Genomic DNA, 21,722 nt, shown 5'->3' with positions numbered 1-21,722 from the left:
GTCATAAAAATGCAATGTGCATACATAATACATCCCGCAGCTATGACGCCCTGCCTTCAAAAAAGGCATATGATCTCAGCTCACGTTTCACAAGTGCTGCTGAACACAGCTAGACACGAAATTGCTCAGCCTGTGGACTGTGTCATAATGTAACTATTCATATGTTAGCAGCTAAGATGTGAAGATTTCAGAGAGTTCATTGGAAGTTGGTCGAGACAAGACCGGAACAAGACAAAGTCAATTATTTATTTGTGCTTCGCAGTGTTCTCGGGTCGGCTTCACTTTTCCCCCTGCAGAAGGATAAGGCTGCTATTACTACTCTCAGCATTTCCCAACTTTGCAGGTGGTGCCAGAGGAAATAAAATTAAACAAGATTGTTTGGGTTTTCCTGCTGGTCGCCCTAATTCACCCGAAGTTATGGCCAACCTGCATGAGAAAACTTTTAGTATGTGAAAACCAAAACTATCCTGACAACTAGATGATGATTGTGTCAAACTATCTTCATCAGAAGTTGTGAATAATTTAATTTTATCAGGTTCTTTAAAAACTGTACATTTTAGCTTAAAAAAGAAGATCCAGACACTGGAAACCACAGTTGACAGAAGTTTTTTGGGGATTTCAGATGAAGTACAAACAAAAAACACAATATAATGAAAAAAAAAGAACTTTCTGGCAAAATATTTCAGGCCAAAAATTAGAACTACTGTTTTCACTGTACACAGCCACAGAAGAGTGTTTCAGATGAGAAACACTGAGTTTAAAAACCTTCTCTGTACTATGCAGTATGTATGGTGACATTCCAACATCCACAACTGCACTTAATGACGGAAGTGTTTCAGCTGTGTGGGAGTAAATAACCTCTTTAAGGCGGTGAAACTGTTGTATTTTAATGATGATTGTGTGCTGAATCTCATGCCATTCATCATAAGAGAAAAGAAAGAAAATCAAGCTATTAATACATTCATCTCTCCGAGTTGCTTCTTTGAAGATGAATACGTGCGTATCATTGTCATTAAAACCTACACGTCAGCTGCAGCTCAGGGATGATTTCGGGACATGAATTTTTAAAACAGTCCTCACTAATAAAACCACTTGCACCTGGTAGTAAGATATCACAGGTGTGAGTGAACAGAAAAGCCACACTGTATGACACTCGGTGAGTCAGAGAGAGTGAGACGAACAGGATTGGTTGCCAAGGAGGGGTGGGAGCGGTGGGGGGACACACCACTAGAGCTTTATCCATTTCCTCTCGGCCCCATGCATCTGCCACCATAATTTGCGATAATGACGGCATCCCAGCAGGGCCACTCTGTGCAGAGTGATTCGGAATTGATTTAGTGCATTAATTACGCCCCTGTTACGCCGGTGTCATGGACAATATTTTACAATTTGATAAGCAAAAGACGCGCCGTGGGATCATTTTGATGAATTGCGAGGGTTCGGTCGTGGCACACTTTTATGGTCGTACCTTTTAATTTAACGGTAATCACTTTCCCCCCTTCACGGCGTGGAGGCAGCAAGACTTTAATTTCACCTCTGAGACCTCTACTCCGCACCGTGTCTGCTTTGATCAGGCCGACAAAACAGCAGGCATGCAGCCGACCACACACACACAAACACACACACATACACATATGCAGACATGAATAGGTGAGGAGCACAATAGGATCCCAAGCACAATGGCGAGTTGTGTGCAAGCATGTTTAATGTGAGTGTTTGTGTGTACATGCATATGTTTCCATAATATCTGCTGTATGAATATGTGTGTGCGTGCATCTGTTACCCTGTGCACCTCTCTCTCTCTCTTCCTCTCTCTCTGTATTGAAACAACAGCTCTCCAAATGCTGCAGGCTGTTCAGCCAGGAGCCCAGTAATGAGCAGGAGCAGGAGTGTCAGTCGTACCACCTACCAACCCCCCCCAGAAGAACACATCTAAACCGTAGGGCTGCAAATCCCACAGGTGTCGGGTTCAACAGTGGCAGCCCAAACGGGCAGTCTGTAAACAACGTGCATGCATGCAAAATTTAAAGTGTGCCTCAGTTTTTATGGAGGAAATCTCAAACCTCATCGATTTCAAATTCTTTCCTGTAACTGCTAAGACCTTTGCATAGTAAATTACTCTTTAAGGGCTCCACTTCAAGGGCTGTACAGTAATTGTAAGCAGGTTTAAGTGTTTATAATTCAATATTGGACTTTAGATTTGACAAAAGAGGCCATTTGAAGGTCTTTTTTTGTTGTTGTTATTTTATGCACTAAACAATAAATCGACTTATAGTGAAAATGCTGGAAAGATTAATTAATAATGATAATAATTATTATCTGTGGCCTTATCCCTGGGTGCCCACAGGAGGAGTTACAATTGTACTCAAATACTTTAATAAACCCATTCAATCACAGTGCACAGCAGATTGTACAACCTTAAAATTAAGGTGTCTCGACAGTACAAAAAGGGTTAAAGATGAACCAAGCTTCAGCAAAACTTTGCTTTCTTTAAATGTCTTCGAGCAGGATTTAGTTCAAAAGATAAGAAACTGATTATTATGTTGAGCTGCAGTTAAGTTGTCACCAGGTATTTTACTGCTGTTTATTAACACCTTCACTCTAACAGTTGTTGCATTTGTCTGTGCTGCCACCTCTGACACATTTTCCCCCACAGCAAACATCAGGCAATTTGGAAAGTCACACTCATTGTTTCAAAGCAGGATCCTAAAAAAACAAAACAAAAACATCTCAATGATCATCCAGGCGATGCACCTCCACGCTCATGTGACACAGCTGCACCAGCAGCAACAAAGCGGAGATGATGAGTTCATTCAGTCTAAGCAGCAGCACAGATGGAAGACGATGGTCTTTTTACTGTGTAGCTTTGATGCACATGTGAGCTCATTTTTATGTGTCGCATGAATTTAGGTAAAATATCAAACAACACGTGTAAAATTGGCAGCTTTCTTTCTCCTTTTAATTTTGGTTTTTAACGGAATGGAGTAAAAATGTTTTCCGGCTTGAGCTTTTCCACCTCCAACAGCTTGCCCAGCTGCAGCAAACAGCCACACTCTTGTGAGAGAAAAAGAGGAGAAAAATACAATCAAGCAAAACAAAGAGTAAAATTTAAGATTTTTCTTTGGACTTCTCCATTACCCCACTATTAACAGGCTATAAGCTACAACAGGGCTGTGCCACCGTGATCTGGCAGGGTGCTGGCTGGCACGAGCAGGGTGCTAATTTTCCCAGCGTTATGAGCTGTAATTACACAGACGCTGCAAGGAGCCTGTGAGGCGCTAACAGCCTCCAGTTCCAGGCGACAGTCCCAACCTTTTGTAAGCTCCTCAGCTGGTTCAGAGGCTAATGAAACTGCACGATTCACCCGGCTAGCGCACGCCCTCTCCAACCGCCACTCGGGGATCAGGGTGTCATTATTTGGTGAAGAGGCACCATGACAGCGCTGTGCTGCGTGAAGCACAATAGTGTGAAACATCTGTAGAGAGCAGGGACAGGGAGTGAAAGAGAGGAGCACTTGACCTCCTCGCTGGCCTTGTCCTCTTCCTCTCTCTGTCTCTCCATGTAAATAACATCTCTCGCTGCGATTGGAGAGCTCTTATCTTGTTATCACTCAAAAGGTCTACAGCTCAGAGCCCAAAAAAGTCAGTCCACCTCAGGGACATCAGGCTGCGTCTGTGTGTGAGTGCGGAACATTTCATCCCAAACCAAGGGTCCAAACCAACAGACTCAGCTCTTCTGGGAAGACTTCCCAACAGATTTTACATCCTGGCTTCAGGGATTTGCTTCCATTCAGCTGCAAGAGGATGAGCGAGGTGACATGATGGCTCACGAGGCTTTGCACACATCCAAATCATCCGAATGGTGTTGGATGGGGATGAGGTCAGTGCAGGCCTGTCAAGGTCAACTTGGAAAACCATGACTGGACCTGAAAACCTTATAGTAGATCTCAAACAGACTACCCCAGGTTTTGTCACCTCTACCCAAGTACTATAAATCGCTGTTACTGGGTTACGAACTGTCTGCAACCCTTAGATCTTATCACTACACACACTTGGAACAAACCTCTGGATGACACTGGGTAAATGTGACCGTGCTCAAATCTAAACTAAAACCTTACCTCTTCATTGATGCTGATGTTCTTCACTTGCTATTGCAAATACAGTTTAAGATTTCTGTTACTTGCAGCTGAGGAGCCAAAATCCATAAAAAGCCTTCCCAGACCAAAAGTACACAATAGTATGTGGCCATATTGTGTATCATAAGTGAATGGCGGGTAGATGGCAAACCTTGCTGAAGGACGTACACTGTGAAACAAGAGTGATAGGATGGAGTCTGAACTACAGCCTCACAGTAGATTAATAGCACAGAGTCACACCGTCAGAGAGAGAGAAGAGTGATCGAATGAATGCTGAATAATGACACATGGAGAAGCAGTAATCTCTGACTAGCACACTGATCTCCGCAGGTTAGAGCAAGGACACAAAAAAGGAACGAAAAAGTGCAAGTTGTGGCTGACGAAATCATGACTCAAAACGACTGAGGATTAAAGTTAGTCATAATGTGATAAGCAACCTTTACCCCCTGGAAGCGTACCACATAACCTCATTTTAACTCTCAGTGAATATCACATCCACACAGCAGGCAACAAGTAAATGCAAAGAGCACACACACACACACACACACACACACACACACTGATAGTTTGCTGAGCTTATGTGGCAGCAGAGCATAGAACGTGTGCCTCCCCAATAGATGTCGGAGGATGTACGCTTTGAGAATAGCTGAGCAGCAGAATCACTGAGCGCTTTCATTTGCAGCTGAAATACAGCCCAAGGAAAATGGGAAGCCTTTGGTGTGAGGAGTCTCTTTTTTCTCCTCTCTCATCTCTTTTTATTTATTGTCTCCTCTGTTGCCTCGCTGTGCTGTGCTGAACTTGTGGCACCACGTTACTCCTCTTTTTTTCTTTTTTTTTAAAAAAATATGGAGAGTTTGGAAATGGGTGCTTCTTAAAAACTGTGTCTCTCTCATTTTCTCACTGTGTCTCTTGGCTGTGTTTGCCAGAGATAAGCTCTGTAAAGAGTGTCTCTCTCTGCATGTCGACATGGAGCAGACACCTCAGTGACCGTGTCATTCATCTCTCTTTAATGTCGAAGCCTGTGAGTGTGTGCGAGCATGAGTCTTTGTAGCTAGTGAGCTAGTGACAAACTCAGTCCTCTGGGTGGAAGTTTGGAAATGTAAAACACACACACACGCACACGGACATGCATATGTCTCTATCTGGCGTTACGTGTCTCCGCTCTCAGCTGCAGCCCTGGCATCTCTCCCTGTGTTTGGTGTTGCGGGCCAGCCAGATTGATCCAGCTTTAATGAAGAGTCCTTCAGCTTAGGTGACATCATTAGCTGGTTGTGGGCCACTGTGGGCCACTTGGAACGGCTCCCTCCTTCACTTCTGGGAAAATGGGTCATTGTGAGTGACAGATAGACAGTGGCCAGGAGAGCCGGCCAGCAAACCAGACGGGGGGGGAGTATGCCAGGCGGCAGCGTGGCGATGCTCTTCATACACCTGTGCCTGTCTTAAAAAAACAATTTAACTCCAACTTGCTGAGGAACCCTAAACAGGTTTAATGAGTTTTTCTTTCCTAAGAACACAAATTTCATGAGCCAATTTTACCAAGATGATTAATGACAGTTCATGACTGCATTGTACTTATAGTCTTTAAAGTTGTCCATACACTGATGAAAGATTGGTGAGCTGCTAAAAACTTTTATAAGCTTGCAAAATTTATGAATCTACTCTAAATGATCACTGAATGACATACAGCTGTGGCAGCCGTGGCCTAGAGGTTGGAGAAGCGGCTTGTGATCGGAGGGTCACTGGTTTGATTCCCCCACCAGACAGGCAGGAAAAATTTGGGTGTGGTGGAGTGATTAATGTACTTTGTACATTGTATTGTACATTGTACTTTGTACATTGTACTCAGCCAGAACTCACTGAGTTGCTGTGGGCATCAGGTGAGAGACAAACACGGCAGTTTAACAGGCCTAAAATGTATCTCATCACAATAAAGTAATCTTTAGTTGAGCTTTATGGTGACCTAATGGAGTAAGCTCCACCCATGTGGGCCTGCAAGCTGGGCAAAACAAACACTAAGATATATGTGAAAGCAAACTGACCCAGATTTTGATACAGTCTGGGCTCTAAAACTAACTTCATCACATTTCTGGTTCTCTTGCACTCACGCTGAATGGAAAACAGAGACTAAAGGAAAATCAGAGACATGTGGTTTGGAAGAAAACTGGACCTGCGGAGGCTGCAGAGCCATCTCATCCATCTAACTGTCAGCATCTCACCAGGCAAAAATCAGCAAGTTGTCCTGTCTGTCCCTGCCCTCACCCTCTTCCTCCCTCCTCCTCCATTTCTGCCCTGTTTTGCCTCCTATTGCTGCTTTCTCCACACAGATACATGCACAAACACACACACCCCTGTAGCACGGTAGCTGAGCACTGTAATTTTAGTACAGCAGCTGTTTTTGCCCGCCATAAAAGCGACACCCCTCGAGCTCTTCTCTCACTCCTTTCACTAACCCAACTCCTTCTCTCCATCCACACTCTGTCCATCCATTTGTCCATTTGCAGTGTTTGTACCTCCCAGACTGCTGTTCTTAAAAAGAACTCTGCAAGTGCATCAGTTCTCCATAGACATCGCCAGCCTGCCTGCAGCTCTGAACGTATGAGCAACACGTGCAGCGTATCGGTAAGTAGATTGCAGATAATGCAATAGCCAAAACTACCAGGAAGAATTAAAAGCAAGCAGACAAGGAAATGTCAAAGCTGTACATTTTTATGGTTTGCGGTGAAAAACACAACTTCAAATTTAATTTTAAGTCTTGCTTTTGATTGACAACCAGAGCTAACATGTAATTATCTAAATACATTTTTTTAGAAAAAAATCACCAAAAATGAAAGGCTTTGTCCATGAAAGTGCAACATCAAATATAGCACTATTAGGACGCGATTTCTTGTGACCAAAGGTGTGATAGCTACATAGTTACCGTGGCAACCACATAACCTCTGAATCCTGACCCCCCCAACATCCACTTAACAATTCTCCAGATGCCTAATTGTTCCCCTAATGATGCTGGCTCTAATGGGACTGTTTATGGTATTCATTTGACAGCGCAGGCCCAGTAATTAGACTACACCTCACTTCATTAAACAGCAGGGGGGAGTGATGGCACCCGGTGACACACACAACATATGCACATGCAAGAGCACAAGTGAATTTTTATTCACAGTCCCAGAGACAAAATACACACACACACAGAAACACACATACAGTAGCCTGAGCCTAGAGAGTACTGTGTTCTGAAGGACTAGCGATGGCACTTCACATTCAGAGTACTGCTCATTTGCCTGCAGTGTCTCACAGGCATTTCTTACATAGTAATTCTTATCAGTACCTCTTATCATGAGCTCTACTGTATAGAGCTGTATTGTACTGGCAAAGGGCTTCAATTAATATCCATGAGCTCTCTCCAGGTGAGTAAGATGCTGAACTCATGTCTGGTTACATATTGTATCACCCTCCAGATAAGAGACAGCTAAAAAGAAAGAATTAAACGAGACAATGACAATTTATGAACAATTTATCTAATCTCTAGATAGATAAATCTAAATCTAAACCTAAATATCTAAATTTATCTATCTCTACACTTTATATGTTGCAAGCTAGGAAGCTGGTCACCATCTGAGAATCAGCGGGGCTCTGTGCAGAGTTACAAAAAAAAGGGTTCAAAGCCAGCAACTTCAGCTGAAACCTCCTGACATCATTCGGTCTCTGTCCATGGTCCTGAACCTCCAAACCTGCACATAAGTATCCAAGATGCTGAAATACTTCCAGTAATGTTTCTCTCTATGCGTCACTATCTGTGGTCCTGAAGCCATTTAGTCTCTCTCTAAGTCACTATCCATGGTCCTGAAGCAATCCAGCTCTTCTGTGTCACTATCCCTTGTGCTGAAATAGAGTACTTGATTTTAAGCGAGTTGGTTCTATGTTCGTACCTTGAGGAAGGAGAGGTTGCGGTTTCGATCGATGCTGGTAATCTCCAGATTGCCCATGACAACTTCGCAGTTCTCGTAGAGCTTCTTCAGTGTGCGGTACTGCTGGTCCAGGTCAGACAGAGTGCTCAGCTTGTTCTCTGTGCCGGGACAAACTAGAGGAGGCGACAGGAAAAAAAAAACTTTCAGTCATTTTTGAGACCACTTGTTTTTCATTTTTTTTCTTGATTTTCATTTCACTGTGGATGCACATCCACATGTGACAAATAAAGAATTCTGATTCTGATTCCGATTGTAGACTTGAGGAGGGTATCACGTTAAAAAATGATGACACAACCAAGTCGAGCTTCAAGTTCAATGGGCAGAGCCAAAGAACAACTGATTTTCAGAATGATGATGGAATTAAGATTCATTGTGCGCACTTTGAAAGCATAAAAATAAAAATAATATAAGTGATGTTTTTCAGCCATTCATGACCACTACCCTCAGATAGGCTAATCTGATCCCACACAGTAGGCTACCAGTGCAGCTGCTTAATACTTAAAGGTCATCCAACCTGCTAAGTTAACTTTTTCACTGGTAAAACTGATGTCAAATATAATCCATCTCTGTTCCCCAGAGTTATTTTACCAGAAAAAAATCTGATTCTTTGACTGCACTTACTGAGGGTCTAACTAGCATGTCAGACTGCAGATGCATGGTTCAATGACTGCTGTATAACACAGTGTCCGAAAAATGTTGGAATAAGTGAGATAATGAGTGGAGGATCAGAGAAAGAGGGCAGAACAGACAGAAGGAGAAACATTCAGGATGGGGGACTTCAGGGCCAGAACTTTGCATTGTGTGAATCTGAGATGCAGACAAAGAAATAAATGGATTGAAGAACAGAGGGAATAGTGGCAGAGGAAGAAGGGGTCGAGAGATTACTTAAATTGCTAAAAAAAAAAAAAAAGAGAGAGAGAGAGAGCACAAAGTGAGACAGACGTGACCCTCGGCAATAAAGAAGCCATGAGACTTGGGAAGGGACAAGTGGGGTGAGAGGGGCGGATATCATTTCTCCGAGGCAGTGACCTACAGTCTGAGGCCGGCACCGGCACACCGTTTAATCAAAGATATTCAAATTGCATTGGTTGACCTTTACAGAAGGCTTCATTTGGAGACTTTACTCGGCCGATGAGATTACAAGACTTTGAAGGTATTATAGTGAGTGGAAACAGCTCTATTGGTGCGTGGGAAGGCCAGGCAATTAGAAAGTGCTCAATTTGAGCAAGCGCGCACACAAAAACAATGAAAGCGCTGAACCACAAAATCACAGGCACCTTCCTCTCAGTCTGGAAAACCTCCTTCTGCCAATAAACGCTCATGACACTGGCACTTACAATTAAAACACGTGTATACTGAGCTCTGCTTGCCATTTTGGGCACTGAAAGCTCAGAAAATAGGTACTAATGTTGTTCTACATTGAGAAAAATAACAAAATTTCAGAAAAGTTATTCTTCCTAAGTGTTAAAATAAACTTGAAAATTGCACAAAAGCCAAGGTAACGAATAGAGATAACGAATGTCCCACAGCAGAAAACTGCAACAGTAACAGGAGAGGGGTGAAGAGGGTAAATTGAACCCCCTGATCTTGGGAAATGTTTGTTTATGTCTTGATCTTGAAATGACAAACCCCCCCACAACAAGCAAATAAGTAAAACACACAAATTCTGTAAATTACTGTGTTTTTCTGCAACACTAATGATAAATGCCCGACATGGACGAACGGACGGGCTACCACTGTAATTAGCTCCTACTATTTCCACTCATCAAGTGCTCTTTCCTTCCTTTCCAGCCTTTTCCACCAGTCAGTCAGCTTACCATCTGGTCCGATCAGCTGGCACCATCACCACATTACCACAGGCGTGGCTGGAGGTTTGTGTGTGCATGTTCGTGTGTGTGTGTGTGTGTGTGTGTGTGTGTGGTAGGCACTGGAATGGAGTTTGGCTCGATGTAAACAAACTGCTCATTAAAGTTTGTCCACGGTCCAACTTTGAAAAGATCTCACTTTTAAATGTAAATTTCCTTTATGCCAACAACTGCAGTTGGTGGAATATTATTATTCCATGCTCGACTCATTTTAAGATACAACACAAATGTGTATCATTTGAGAAGAATACTGGGTTTCCCTTCTTCTTCCTACCAAAAACTAACACTGATTTCACTAAGGCAACATTTCTCTGAATGCTTTGGATCACCAAATATTACATAAAATCACAAGGGCAGTTTAGAAAATGCTGATTAGGGTTGTTGTTAAATTGTGTCCAGTTCTGTACACTCAACTTTAGATTCTTATTTTGAGGCTAAGGAAGCAGTCACCCCTTAGGAGTCAGTCAGCATCTTCCACTTGCAGCTCAACTTTTGTTACATCCTTTCAATATGCCTCCTGTGCACTTTCCAGAAGCCAAAGTTCGCACTGTCCTCATCCAAACTACAAGAACATCAGAAAGAGAGAACAAAAAGATGGAAAAAAAACCCCAATGGACTACTGCATAGTTGAACTTGCCCCTATATTGAACAACATTGAGTGCTCATAAACTCCCATATTGCTTTATGGATCGTTGGCTCTGCAAAGATGAGCACACTTCCTCTCCTCTGTGATCCTCCATATTGCGGTGGGTACAGGGGCTGTGTGGGGCAGAATGACAGTGAGGGGACCTGAGCTATGGTGATAAATGAGATTTGCTGACCACACGCGCACACAGATGAGTTATTAGATGAAATGATTTAAGAGCAGCTACAAACTCAAAGGAAGCCTGGTGTGGGGGTTTAAAATTGGTCGGATCAATAAACACACGCCTCTGTGTGTGTGTGTGTGTGTGAGTGTGGATGAAAGGTTAGCGGGCATCTGTAATAATCTGTTATTGAAACCTACTCACAGTTGTGTGCGAGGGTTTATGTCTGTGTGTGTTGATGAAAGATCAGAGGGTAGAGGTGAAAAGTGTGTGTGTGTGTGGGGGGGGGGGGGGGGCAACTCTTGAAAGCCAATATTGTCAACAGTACACACGCACAAACACGCACACAGATAAATGGCACTCATTCAGGGTGAGTAAGCAAGGTAAAACCGGGCAAAGAAAATAGAATTGAAAAAGAGAGGGAGGGAGGGGGAGAGGGAGAACGAAAGAGAGACACAATCTTGTATTTGTGAGAGTGGAAATGACATCCGAGAGCATTAGCATTCATATCGACATGCTCTACTGTAAATGCTCTTTTCTCTGGGCTCATTTCGAAAGTGTCTGGATCCATCTGCTCCACCTCTTCCTCTCTCTCTCTTTTCCTAATTTCTTTTTCTCTGCCCTCAGCCATTATTTCTCTATATCTGTCCCCTCTGCCTTGCTCCCTCCATTCTTCTTTCTCTCAGGCTCAGCGGCAGACAATGTAAGTATTGAGCTGTTGCCTTTTTCCCTGTTAATGCATCGGGTGACACGAGGCCATGTCCACTTGACAGCTCAGGTGCGTATGTGTGTGTGAGTGTGTGTAGGGTGGGGGTGGGTGAGCTGATATCTGCCAGTCAGGACAATAGGCAGAATATCTCAACAGTTTTCTCTTTGTGGGGACAAAGCGAGCGGGACAAGCGGGACAAAAAACAAAAGCAAAAGGGCTGCCACTACCCGATTTTCATATCAGAGTCTGCGTTTACTGGTGTACTGCCGCATATGTAAACGCAGTTGCACTAAGCCTTTTGTGGCTCTAGAGGGAGCTGCTCAAAGTCAAGCGATGTCACTTGAGTCAGGGCCAGTTGGGGATGAAAACTGAAGTTAGAAAGAAGTGAGCCTTCCAGGCCTCTGCAGCTTGCAGCTACATTAGCTGATAGTAACACAACACACCAAAATCTCCAACTGAGCTGTTAAAGGTTGATTTTTTCCTCAAAACCCCCTAAGTGACTCATGTGATCATTTCCTCATCTAGATCAGCCTATGACTATAAAAATATGAGCACGTGGACATCTAATCCACCTCCACAACGCCTCAAGATTGGTCAGGTACAAAAATGGCTTGGTTTAAGGTTAGAGAAAGATCATGGTGAGCTACACAGAGATGCCAAAACTGCAACTGCATTTCCTCTTTACAGAATCAGATTCAGAATCAGAAAAACTTTTATTGCCAGGTAGGTTCCAGCTACGAGGAATTTGTTTTGGCATCTGGTGCAGCAGACGTACACAAGAAAAGAGAATAAAAAACGATAAATAGTGAGATGCAAAAAATCCGTATACATAGTATACATATACATACATCTGTATATACAATGGTGGAGGTAAACATTTGCAGATGGCAGTGCATTTTTATAAAGTGCAGAGTGATGACGTGCAAGGGAACTGGATGTGCCAGGGGAAAGTGCGTGTGTCTGTGTGTGAGTGTGAGAGAGGGGGAAAGAGAGAGAGAAAGAAAGTGTGTGTGTGTGTGTGTGTGTGTGTGTGTATATGTGTGTGTGGATGGGGGGTGTCAGTGGTTGACTTCTCACTTCTCAGAGCATGTGAGGTATTAACAATAATACTGTGTAGTACAGTTCTTGGGGATTTTCATGCTCTCAACAGTCCATCAGACACCAGTGACTCAGTGCTTTCACGAAACAGTCACTTAATTGATTCACTTTGATGACGTCTGTGTCTTTGTAACTAGTTGATAACGACCACTAACAAGAGGGAAGATTTCGGTTGGCAGGACAACGAGGATTTCATTTTTCTCACTGGTCTCTGATCAGCTCAAATACTGATGGAGTGTGCACATTTTATTTTTTCTGTGTCTGTGTGTCATGGGTCCATAAGGCTTGTGCAGTTGTTGAACACATGCTTAAGCACGGAATTAAAGTTTTGCTGTTGGCGTATCCCTTCAAGTTTCTTTTCAAGATGAAACTGACTGAATTTAATCTCCTTAAATTGAATTACAACATAATCCTGCCTTGCACCAAACGTCCTGGAGCAGACAAATGAGTCTAGCGACAAAGAGGGAGCATCTGTGCTTTTTAGAGTACAAGCAGTAGTGAATAATGCAGGACAGGTGCGGAAAGGGAAATGTGTGGGCATGTATGCACAGAATCCACTCCTGATTCATCCATGAAGTGAGAAACGAAGGCAGGCGATCACCTCCCAGCTTATTTTCACTGACATATTGAACTACACTTGTTCTCATTTCTCATTTCATTTCATCTCTTCACATTTCTGCCTCTTTTTTGGCTTTCATCCTCTTGGCGTCTGCCTCTTATCATGCTTCTGTCCTCCTGTTGAGACTGTCTCATTTTCTTTTCCATTGCTCCTTTACTCACCTCTTAACTCTTGACCTTATTTTTCCCCCTTTGCATTAGCAGTAACTTAATGCAACTTGAACGCAGAGTAAAGAGGATGAACAGTTCAGTTTCATCAATTTGCGCTGGTTTGCAGCATTTTCCTGTGAATCTTCAAATCTAAGTCTGGTACAGAAATGGTGGACTGCACCACAGCCACTAAAAGTCAGTGAGGTAATACTGAATTTTAATACACTGAATGGCTATTGCAGGAAATACATGGACCACAAATAGTGCTAAAATGATTCATGAACTTTTTAAGGATTATGACCTCCCAAAACAATCATGTTCCAAAAGTCTGACTTGTTCTGCAGGTGCAGCACATGCTACCTTCTTTCTTCTTTTATTTCTGTTGGAGATCTGGAGCTACTCAAAGTTGCAGAAAAGAGCGCATACATTCAAAAAGTTGTAAAGCTATAACCTCTGGGTTTTGAGAAGTGATGCAGACTGAGTGGGTGGCGTGGTAACTGCAGGGGTCAGGGAAGCGACATGAACAGGACAGAAGTAAGACAGAGCAGGGTCAAAGCTCTGATACAAGCCTCAGCTATATTCACTGGAGTTCCAGCATGGAAACATTACAGATTTGTTTTCTAATCCACATGATTTTATCTGCCTTTAGCTCAGCTCGCTACAGGCATATCTCAGAACCCACTCACACTGTAACAAAAAAAAGAACAAAAAAACTCAAGTGCCCACCTGTTAAACAATGTGTACAATGTAAAAGTTTAGAGGAATCAATTTTTTTCACAGCACAGCAGGCAAACATCCAAAAGCAGCTCATCCAGGTTTTTAAATGTTGTTTCCTGAGAGTAACAAGCAGGAGAGCTCTTCACACTGAGGCAGCGTGACACATTATCTTCTAAAACTCACTGTGGATTTACAGGGGTGTTTGTTAACAGTGAATCTGTTGGTGTTTCACCAAGAATGAGATGATATGAGTTGTAGGAAGTAAAACAAGTCCTTGTGAGTGGAGGAAAACTATGTTTAAGGTGAATTATACTTAACTGGAGTGCTTTTTTTTTAGAGGTCACAGTCAAACTATGAGTCCATGGCAAGGACGCACATCGCAACATGATCCCTTACACATTTGAAGAGGAGCACCCATCACCTTTTAAGAACTTATTCAGCTTTAGTCCTACAGCTTCAGGCCATGCTGATCAATAACGCTCAAGATAAACAACTTCTAGAAAACAACTCACTAAACTTTTAAAGCAAGGCTTTTTCTTCTCCCCTTCCAGTCCTGGTGATGAAAATGTGAGCTCACACTCAGAAAATCACATTTGGTATTCCCTCATTCACCTATGCAATCATTTCAAATTTATTGTTCAAGCTCATAATTATTGATTAGAATGAAAGTCTGAAGGAGAGGAATAACAGAAGAAAAGTATTAAAGCACCGTTCCTCTGACAGCAGCAGCTGCCTGTTACATGCTATACATTCTACTGATTTTACAAGGAGATCCACATATTGTTTGGATCATGCATGAGCACATAGGTTGCACAATACACACTCCTGCCAATGGTTACATAGCCACAGCCACAGCCTAGTGGTGTGGTAAGGCACAAAATGAAAGAAAGTGAGGCAAAAATTCAGTTATTTTACTTTATGCTAGAGCACATGCAGCTGCATTTTACGTTCAACTGGTGTAAGCAGTGTCTTAGTGCAAGAAACTTTTGGTCAGAAATGTATGTGGCTGAAAAGTCCTCCACTTTGAGCTGAAATCCCATCCCAGAGAAGCCACCATCCATCGCTCACACACATCCCACAGCCTGGCTTCAAACGACCCGGGAGCTGAGACCACATCAGTGGTGGATGGTTATTACTGGGCCTCGCAGCCTTCATCCCCCTCATCACTACAGAAACCACCAGGCCTGAGGTGGTGCTGACGAGGCAGCTGTGGAGCTTAAAGGCTCAGCTCTGACACGCGCTTACTGTATAAAGAAGGAGTTTCATTCCAAAAAGAGAAAAAAAATTACCTTCTACTAAAAAAAGACTGATAGTACAAATTAAAACTCCAGTCTGGTACTTTTCTAGAGGCTTGGAGGTTGCCCTTGGTTAATAGAACGGTAATACCTTTACAGAAAGTTAATAATGAATCTTACATTTCTGGGCTTTTAAGTACATTTTAAGACATAAAAGGTTTCAACTTTTTGAAACAATTCCATTTATATCTTAGGAAAAAATACTGAAGCATGAGTGGCACGGCTGCAACACCAAAATAAAAGCTGTACAAAACCATAAGATGAATAAGATGGACAATGAGAAGAATGATTGCCAAGTAAAGCGAAAAACTCGAGAAAGCTGTTGTAACTTTGTTGAAAATTTACAAACTGGGAAATGTTAAAGTAGCTGTGACTCTTTGAGGAAGTGGGTTAATCTATTCCTAATCAGTCCTCCTCTCCACATCCTCAGCTCTGAAGGTGCTGAGTGATTAGATGGTATGTTAATCTAGGGAAACTTTTACTCTTTACTTTTGTAAAACTTTACTTTTTTGTTTTTTTTCTTTTGGGCTGCTTGGCGACACGGCTCAAAGTGCCACGGTCTCCTTTTCTTTTGTGTCTGACACAAAACCCTTCCAGAAAGGAGATTCTTCAAAACAAACTAATTCAATTTGCAAACACAAAGTCTGTCTGTCTGTCTGCCACCTTTTTTGGAGTGACTTCTAGTAACTTCAGATACCTGACATCAGGTTTCTTTGGGACTGAGTGTGCCAATGTCACTAAACAGAGGTGTAATGTCACCTCACAGGTAGACTGCAAACATGCCCATCCTGTGTCGCCAATCATTTTCAAAGAAAAGACTGGATGAAGCCTGAGAGCCAAAGTAGAGAGAGAACAAAACACAAGTGGCTTCGATGCTGCTTACTGAACCAGTGAGGCTGTGGGTGTAAGCTAAGATTTAACTGACTTGATGATAAATGTGCAACATTTTAAAATATTAGATGTGAATTCTTTAAAATTGTAAAAAATAAAATACAGTGAGGTTAGGAAAGAGGAGTCTGACATGTACGCCTGAGAGTCTGTCCCGAGGAATTTTCAGTAGTTTTTGCTTATTAGGATGTCCCCACTTCCCTGCAAGTTAAAACTTAAAATTGTCCCTGACAGCTTGGGGTGGCTGATCTGGGGCCAGCGGGAGTTCAGAGCCATCAATCAACCCTCCGCAGGTTCTCTTCCCCTTCATGGTCACCGGCTGCCCCCCTGTAGCTCCACTTCACACCTCCTCTTCCTCTTCGTCCTTCTCTGATTTTTGAAACCACTTAGCTCTTTTTTTCCTCCTGCTTCTGTATCTTTTCCCACCTGTCATCTCTGTCCTCTTTTCCTCTGCCATCTCCACCATTTTTTTTTTTTTTTTGCTGTTTCCTGTCTTTTTTTCTTCTTCCTGCTCCTCTACCACGTGGTATTTCCCATGTATCTTTAATCCTCTACCCTCACATCCACCATCAGTCATCTTTCCATGTATGTTTGTGACACACATCACACAACTTGAAAATGTACTTAAAGGCAGAAATGTGAAGACTCTCACATATACATTCATATAACACTAACCTGCACGCACACACACACAAATGTTGGACCTCCTCCATCAAAAGGGCAATCATTTCTCAGCAGGTGCTGGGCTATCACCTGCTACACTGACACAGGTGGGTGGGGGTGGTCATTTGTATAACAGATGTGTGCGTGCATGTGTGTGTGTGTGTGTGTGTGTGGTGAGTCAGGCACAGGTTTAATGACTCGTCCCAGCCAATTTTCAGCCAGTGGCTTCTCTTTGTGGGGAAATGAGGTTTGTAGTTAATGTAGCACAGAAGGGCTGCCTGTGATCGTGTGTGTGTGTGTGTGTGTGTGTGTGTGTGTGTGTGTGTGTGTGTGTGACTCTGTGTGTGAGGGTGTGTGTCAGTTCCAGTGAGTTGGCTCCAAGCAGAATATTAGTAAGAACCATATGGGAGAAATCATTATGAAGGAAGGTTCGAGAACATTTATGCTGTGAGGCCTGCATATTTCAGTACTGGAGCTCGGACAGGATACGCCTTTGGTGTAAAGATGCATGAGTGTGTCCGTGTGTGTATGTGCATGCTTATTTGTGCTTGTTCAAGTGTGTTTAGCCTCACTCTCCTTTTGTAAATTATGGCGCATGTGTTTGTGTTTATCCCTGTTTCGCAAGATTCACTAACTTGAATTATTCTCGAACACGGCAGTTGCCTTCAAATTGTGTACAAAGTGAAGTGGCGTGTTACAAACACAGCATGCTAGTGGGATAATAAAACACACACACACACACACACACATCACAGACACTGTCCGTATGGTCATTTTTGTTGCCCGCAAAATGCGCAGACACACAGGAAGAGCAGCAAGACATGCAAAGACATCCTGCATGTGAGCACACACGCACGGCTGCACATGTAAACACACACACACACACTAACAGTGAGAGCACTGGGTAGGGGGGCTCCCGGAGGAGGAAATAAGTTTGGGATGGATGTAATGAGCAACTGAAAGGCAAATGAGCCCTTCAGTGTGACGGCCTCTATCTAAACCCAGACAGCCTGTGTCTGGGGAGATGCTTTATTGCTGAGAGAATCCAAAATGTCATTCATCTATCTGTACTCTGGCCTTCCTCGCTCCCATCCTCCACCACCTCATTCCACTACTGTCACCCTTTTTTTTTACACTCTTCCTCTTCCCCTCTCCTTCCCATTTTTTTCATTCTTTCCCATTTTTCCCAACCTCAGTCTCCTGTCACTTTTTGAAGATGCTCTTCCTCCTGATTTAGTCCTCCCCTGTTGTCCTTAAAGGTAGGCCTCTTCTCTACTTACTACTTTCAAAACTCCCGTCAAAGCTCGGCACCTGCTTCTGCTGTGACAGGAATGTAATGAATGATTCATTTTAGTGTTGATTAAAAATGAAATTAAATGGCTGTCTTTCAGGTGCTGGTCCTTACTGTAGTGACCAACCACCCCTGGGTGCAGTAAGCTAATAATAATAATTCTAACCTTTTCTTCTCAGCTAGCGCTTACATTTTCCCTGTTTTGCCAACTGCTGTTTCCAAGGTCAAGGATGGACTTTCAATCTCACACAGTTCAACCGAATGTTTCCACGATGTTCATGACGTCTGCACAGCAGCTACAAGACGTGCTGTGTTTGGAAAAAGGTGAACGACTCTGGAGCTTGTTTGAAGATATTCTTAGAAATGCAAAAAAAAAAAAAAACAAAAAAACAAAAAACCAGAAGCTCAAGGAGAAGGTGAACAAAACACTAACAAGAACAATATTAGTTCATTGAAAAATAACAATTTTAACATCACAGATTGCTGATGTGTACACTGAGCATTTGACAGGGCCATTTTCTTCCCCTTTAAAAGACTAAGATGAAGGCTTGGAACAGGCAGAACTGCAGCCTGGCTCTTGACCACCGATTGTAGCTGTAGGCGCAAAAATTCAATGGAGACAATCAGGCTGAAAACATGGCAACAGCATCAAACATTTCGTCTTGAAATGAATCCCAGTCCATCAAAAACTGCTTTAAAAAAAAAACAGAGCCAGGAGCAAAATATGGAACTATTTTGCTTACAGATCTGGCCAAGAAGGATGTTCAACCAAAACTCTCGTGTGTGAGTTGCTATAAAGCTAGTTCAAGTCAAATATGACTTCGTCAATTGCTATTTAGTGACAGTGCACACAATTTTTTTTCCTGTAAAATTTAAAGATACTGAAAAAGACAAAAAGTCAAAAACCCTCCTTCATTAGCTGAAATTTTACATGCTTGACCATCTTCTTTGGTCCTTTTACTCCCTTACTACTGAGCAATCCTCAATTTCGCCTGCCCTACTCAGCCCTTTTTGTGTCTTTGTTTTTAATTCCGTGCAGCCACTCCCATTCATCTTTGGCAAAATCAATAGCCATTCACAGGCATGCAGGAGTTGAAGGATGTAAATAGCAGAAATCTGACATTTGCAGGATATAAAACAACAGGCTTTCAATATAATCAACAGCCGTGCTGGCACCATTCCTCAAACAATCCATAGCCTTATTAAAAAAGGGCCAATAATTTAGCCCTGTGTACCGCCGGTGGTAGGTGCATGACAATAGTGTCTGATGAGTCAGGAATTGTGGGTATGACAGGGTGAGGAGGGATGGGAGGGAGTGATTTAGGTGGAGGACAGAGCATGGGGGTCCTTCGTATAGTAATTTGCACTGTATAGCATATCACTGTTGTCTATGTTTGGTTTTGTTTCAAGAGGTCCTGCTGCTCTAGGCTCTTGTGTTTTTTACTTTTTAATTTTTTAATAGAATGAACAGACTTGATCTTTCCTTTAAGTACTAAAGAGTCTCCTAAGAGGAGAGTCAGAGGTGCAAAAGTAGACACAAATGATCCAAAACTGCTGTCCTAACTTTCTTAAAAGCATCTTATTAAAAATGGGACTGGCAGGCTCCGGTCCCCATCCACAGACAGTAGAAAAAAGAGAAATGGACGTGAGGAGAAAAAGAGCCAGAAAAACAACCAAAAAAAGAGCAAAAGCAAAAGACTTGCAAGAGACAGACAAAGGCCAGTGAGCTGTGAGGGAACTGAGAAAAATAAAGACACAAGCTGCTGCAACACACAGCAAAATGATCTGATACGCAGGCATGAAAAGGATACGCTCGCCTTAGAGTCTCTCGCTGTGTGTTTTTAAATGTGTGGATATTTTTGATGTATCTATGTGCATCATTTCTGCATGTGGCGCTAAGTGAAGTCTCTCTCTCAAAAAAAAAAAAATCTGTTTCTGAGTGGGTGTGCAAGTGTGTTGTGGGTGTTTTTGTAGCCTTGAACATTACAAGTATGAAACAGCGCTCTAGCTCTGCGCTGTAGGATACTGTGGTGTCTTAGAGCCGAGGCTCCAGGCCACATAGATCAAAAATTTTAGTTGTATTCAATTGTTCAAGAAATTCTTCTTCTTGAGGTCCAATAGAATCATCAACAGGAGACAGAGTTCTGAGCAGCAAAAGTCTTTAATGTCGACAAAAAAGGAGAACAGTTCGATATGCACGCCAGGTACACTTGAAGAGCTCTGACTAGAATGGCTGGAGGCTTCTCCTTTTATACATTTAGGATTTGGACCTGTCCAAGCCTAACACCTGTCCATCCCTGTAACATCTTTATTTTTACACCATTAAGTCATCTTCTAACCTGGATTTGCTGGGGACTTTCCACATGCTCCATTTTTTCTGTTTCATCTGCTTCTCCATTCCTAAGTTATTTCTGGGGTTTTTCACTTATATTTTTAATAATTTTCTAAGCCCAAATTACACCAATATTTCTCTTCCTTAGACCTGTTTTCAGTTTTAGCCTAAATTATAGATAGTTCCAGACACCATTATTTCTTGGCTTCATCTTTACTTCCTCTCAGAACACAGCATCACTACTTCATGTTGTCATAAGGTATTGCATACTACAACTTTTAGCTCATCACAACTTAATTAGAAATTATACCACAATACGTCTGTGTGCGTGTGTGATTTTATTGGCTTGTGTGTTTGGTACATGTGTACCTCAACAGTGTCCTCATGTTCAAAGTGTGTGTGTGTGTGTGTGTATGTGTGTGTGTGTCTCTATCACCAATCAGCCAGCCAGTTGTCAGACGCTCAGCAGGAGAGTCTGTCTGTGTGAGTCAGTCTTCTCCCTCACTGTCTCAACCTGCTTTCACGTTTGCCGACAAAGCCAAAGAAGGAAAAAAAACTTATCGTGACCTTTTTGCCGTGGCTATCAAAAGACACTGATAATTATAAAATTAAATGGGTTATTACCCTCTGTGCTAACTGAGGGATGGTTACTGCTCATTGGGGCAGTTATGAATTCAGGAGCTCATGAGTGACTCCAGCAACCCTCCTCCCTCCACCTCACTGGAGCTCACTTAGGCACAAAAGTCATGTACACTGGACTATCGCAGTGCGAGATCAAACGAATCCAAGCTTTTCTGCGTAATACTCACACATATCAACACTTTACCTTGATCCTATTTGACCCGTTTTCAAAAAAAAACACTTGCTCACTGGGCACCGAGCACTTCTGAAACTAATCGATAAATGTCTAAGTCGGGAAGTACAAAAAAAAAATACAGGTAAGAATCAAGAGAAGGAACCCTAACCAAACCTGCTGCTTTGCAAAGAGAAACAGCATAAACCATGGATTCCAACTCAAAGATCCTCACTGCATTTGGTAAACCACCTCCCATCTTCAACCGACTCCAAATATATTTACTTTTGAGAGCTTTTGCTCAACAGATGAGTCGCAATTTACTTTGCCGCGGCCGCTTCCCTCCATCATTTCTGCCTAAAATATTACAGCTTTTTAGCAAAGTGCAATGCAAATT

The 21,722-nt window shown here is 42.6% G+C and overlaps 1 protein-coding gene across 3 annotated transcripts in view; it reads right to left on the bottom strand.

The window, feature by feature from the left end:
• LOC124055354 (receptor tyrosine-protein kinase erbB-4-like) overlaps positions 1-21,722 on the bottom strand; it is a 203,252-nt gene that overhangs the window by 88,854 nt on the left and 92,676 nt on the right. For all 3 annotated transcript variants that reach the window (XM_046382110.1, XM_046382109.1, XM_046382111.1), the window contains exon 2: positions 8,062-8,213. In XM_046382110.1, coding sequence (XP_046238066.1) covers positions 8,062-8,213 — 152 coding nt within the window. The remainder of the gene's footprint in view (positions 1-8,061; positions 8,214-21,722) is intronic.

This window comes from Scatophagus argus, chromosome 24 (assembly GCF_020382885.2).
Source record: "Scatophagus argus isolate fScaArg1 chromosome 24, fScaArg1.pri, whole genome shotgun sequence".
NCBI classification, from domain to species: domain Eukaryota; kingdom Metazoa; phylum Chordata; class Actinopteri; family Scatophagidae; genus Scatophagus; species Scatophagus argus.
Note: the sequence above shows the minus strand (reverse complement) of the source record. Positions and strands in the feature narration are given on the sequence as shown.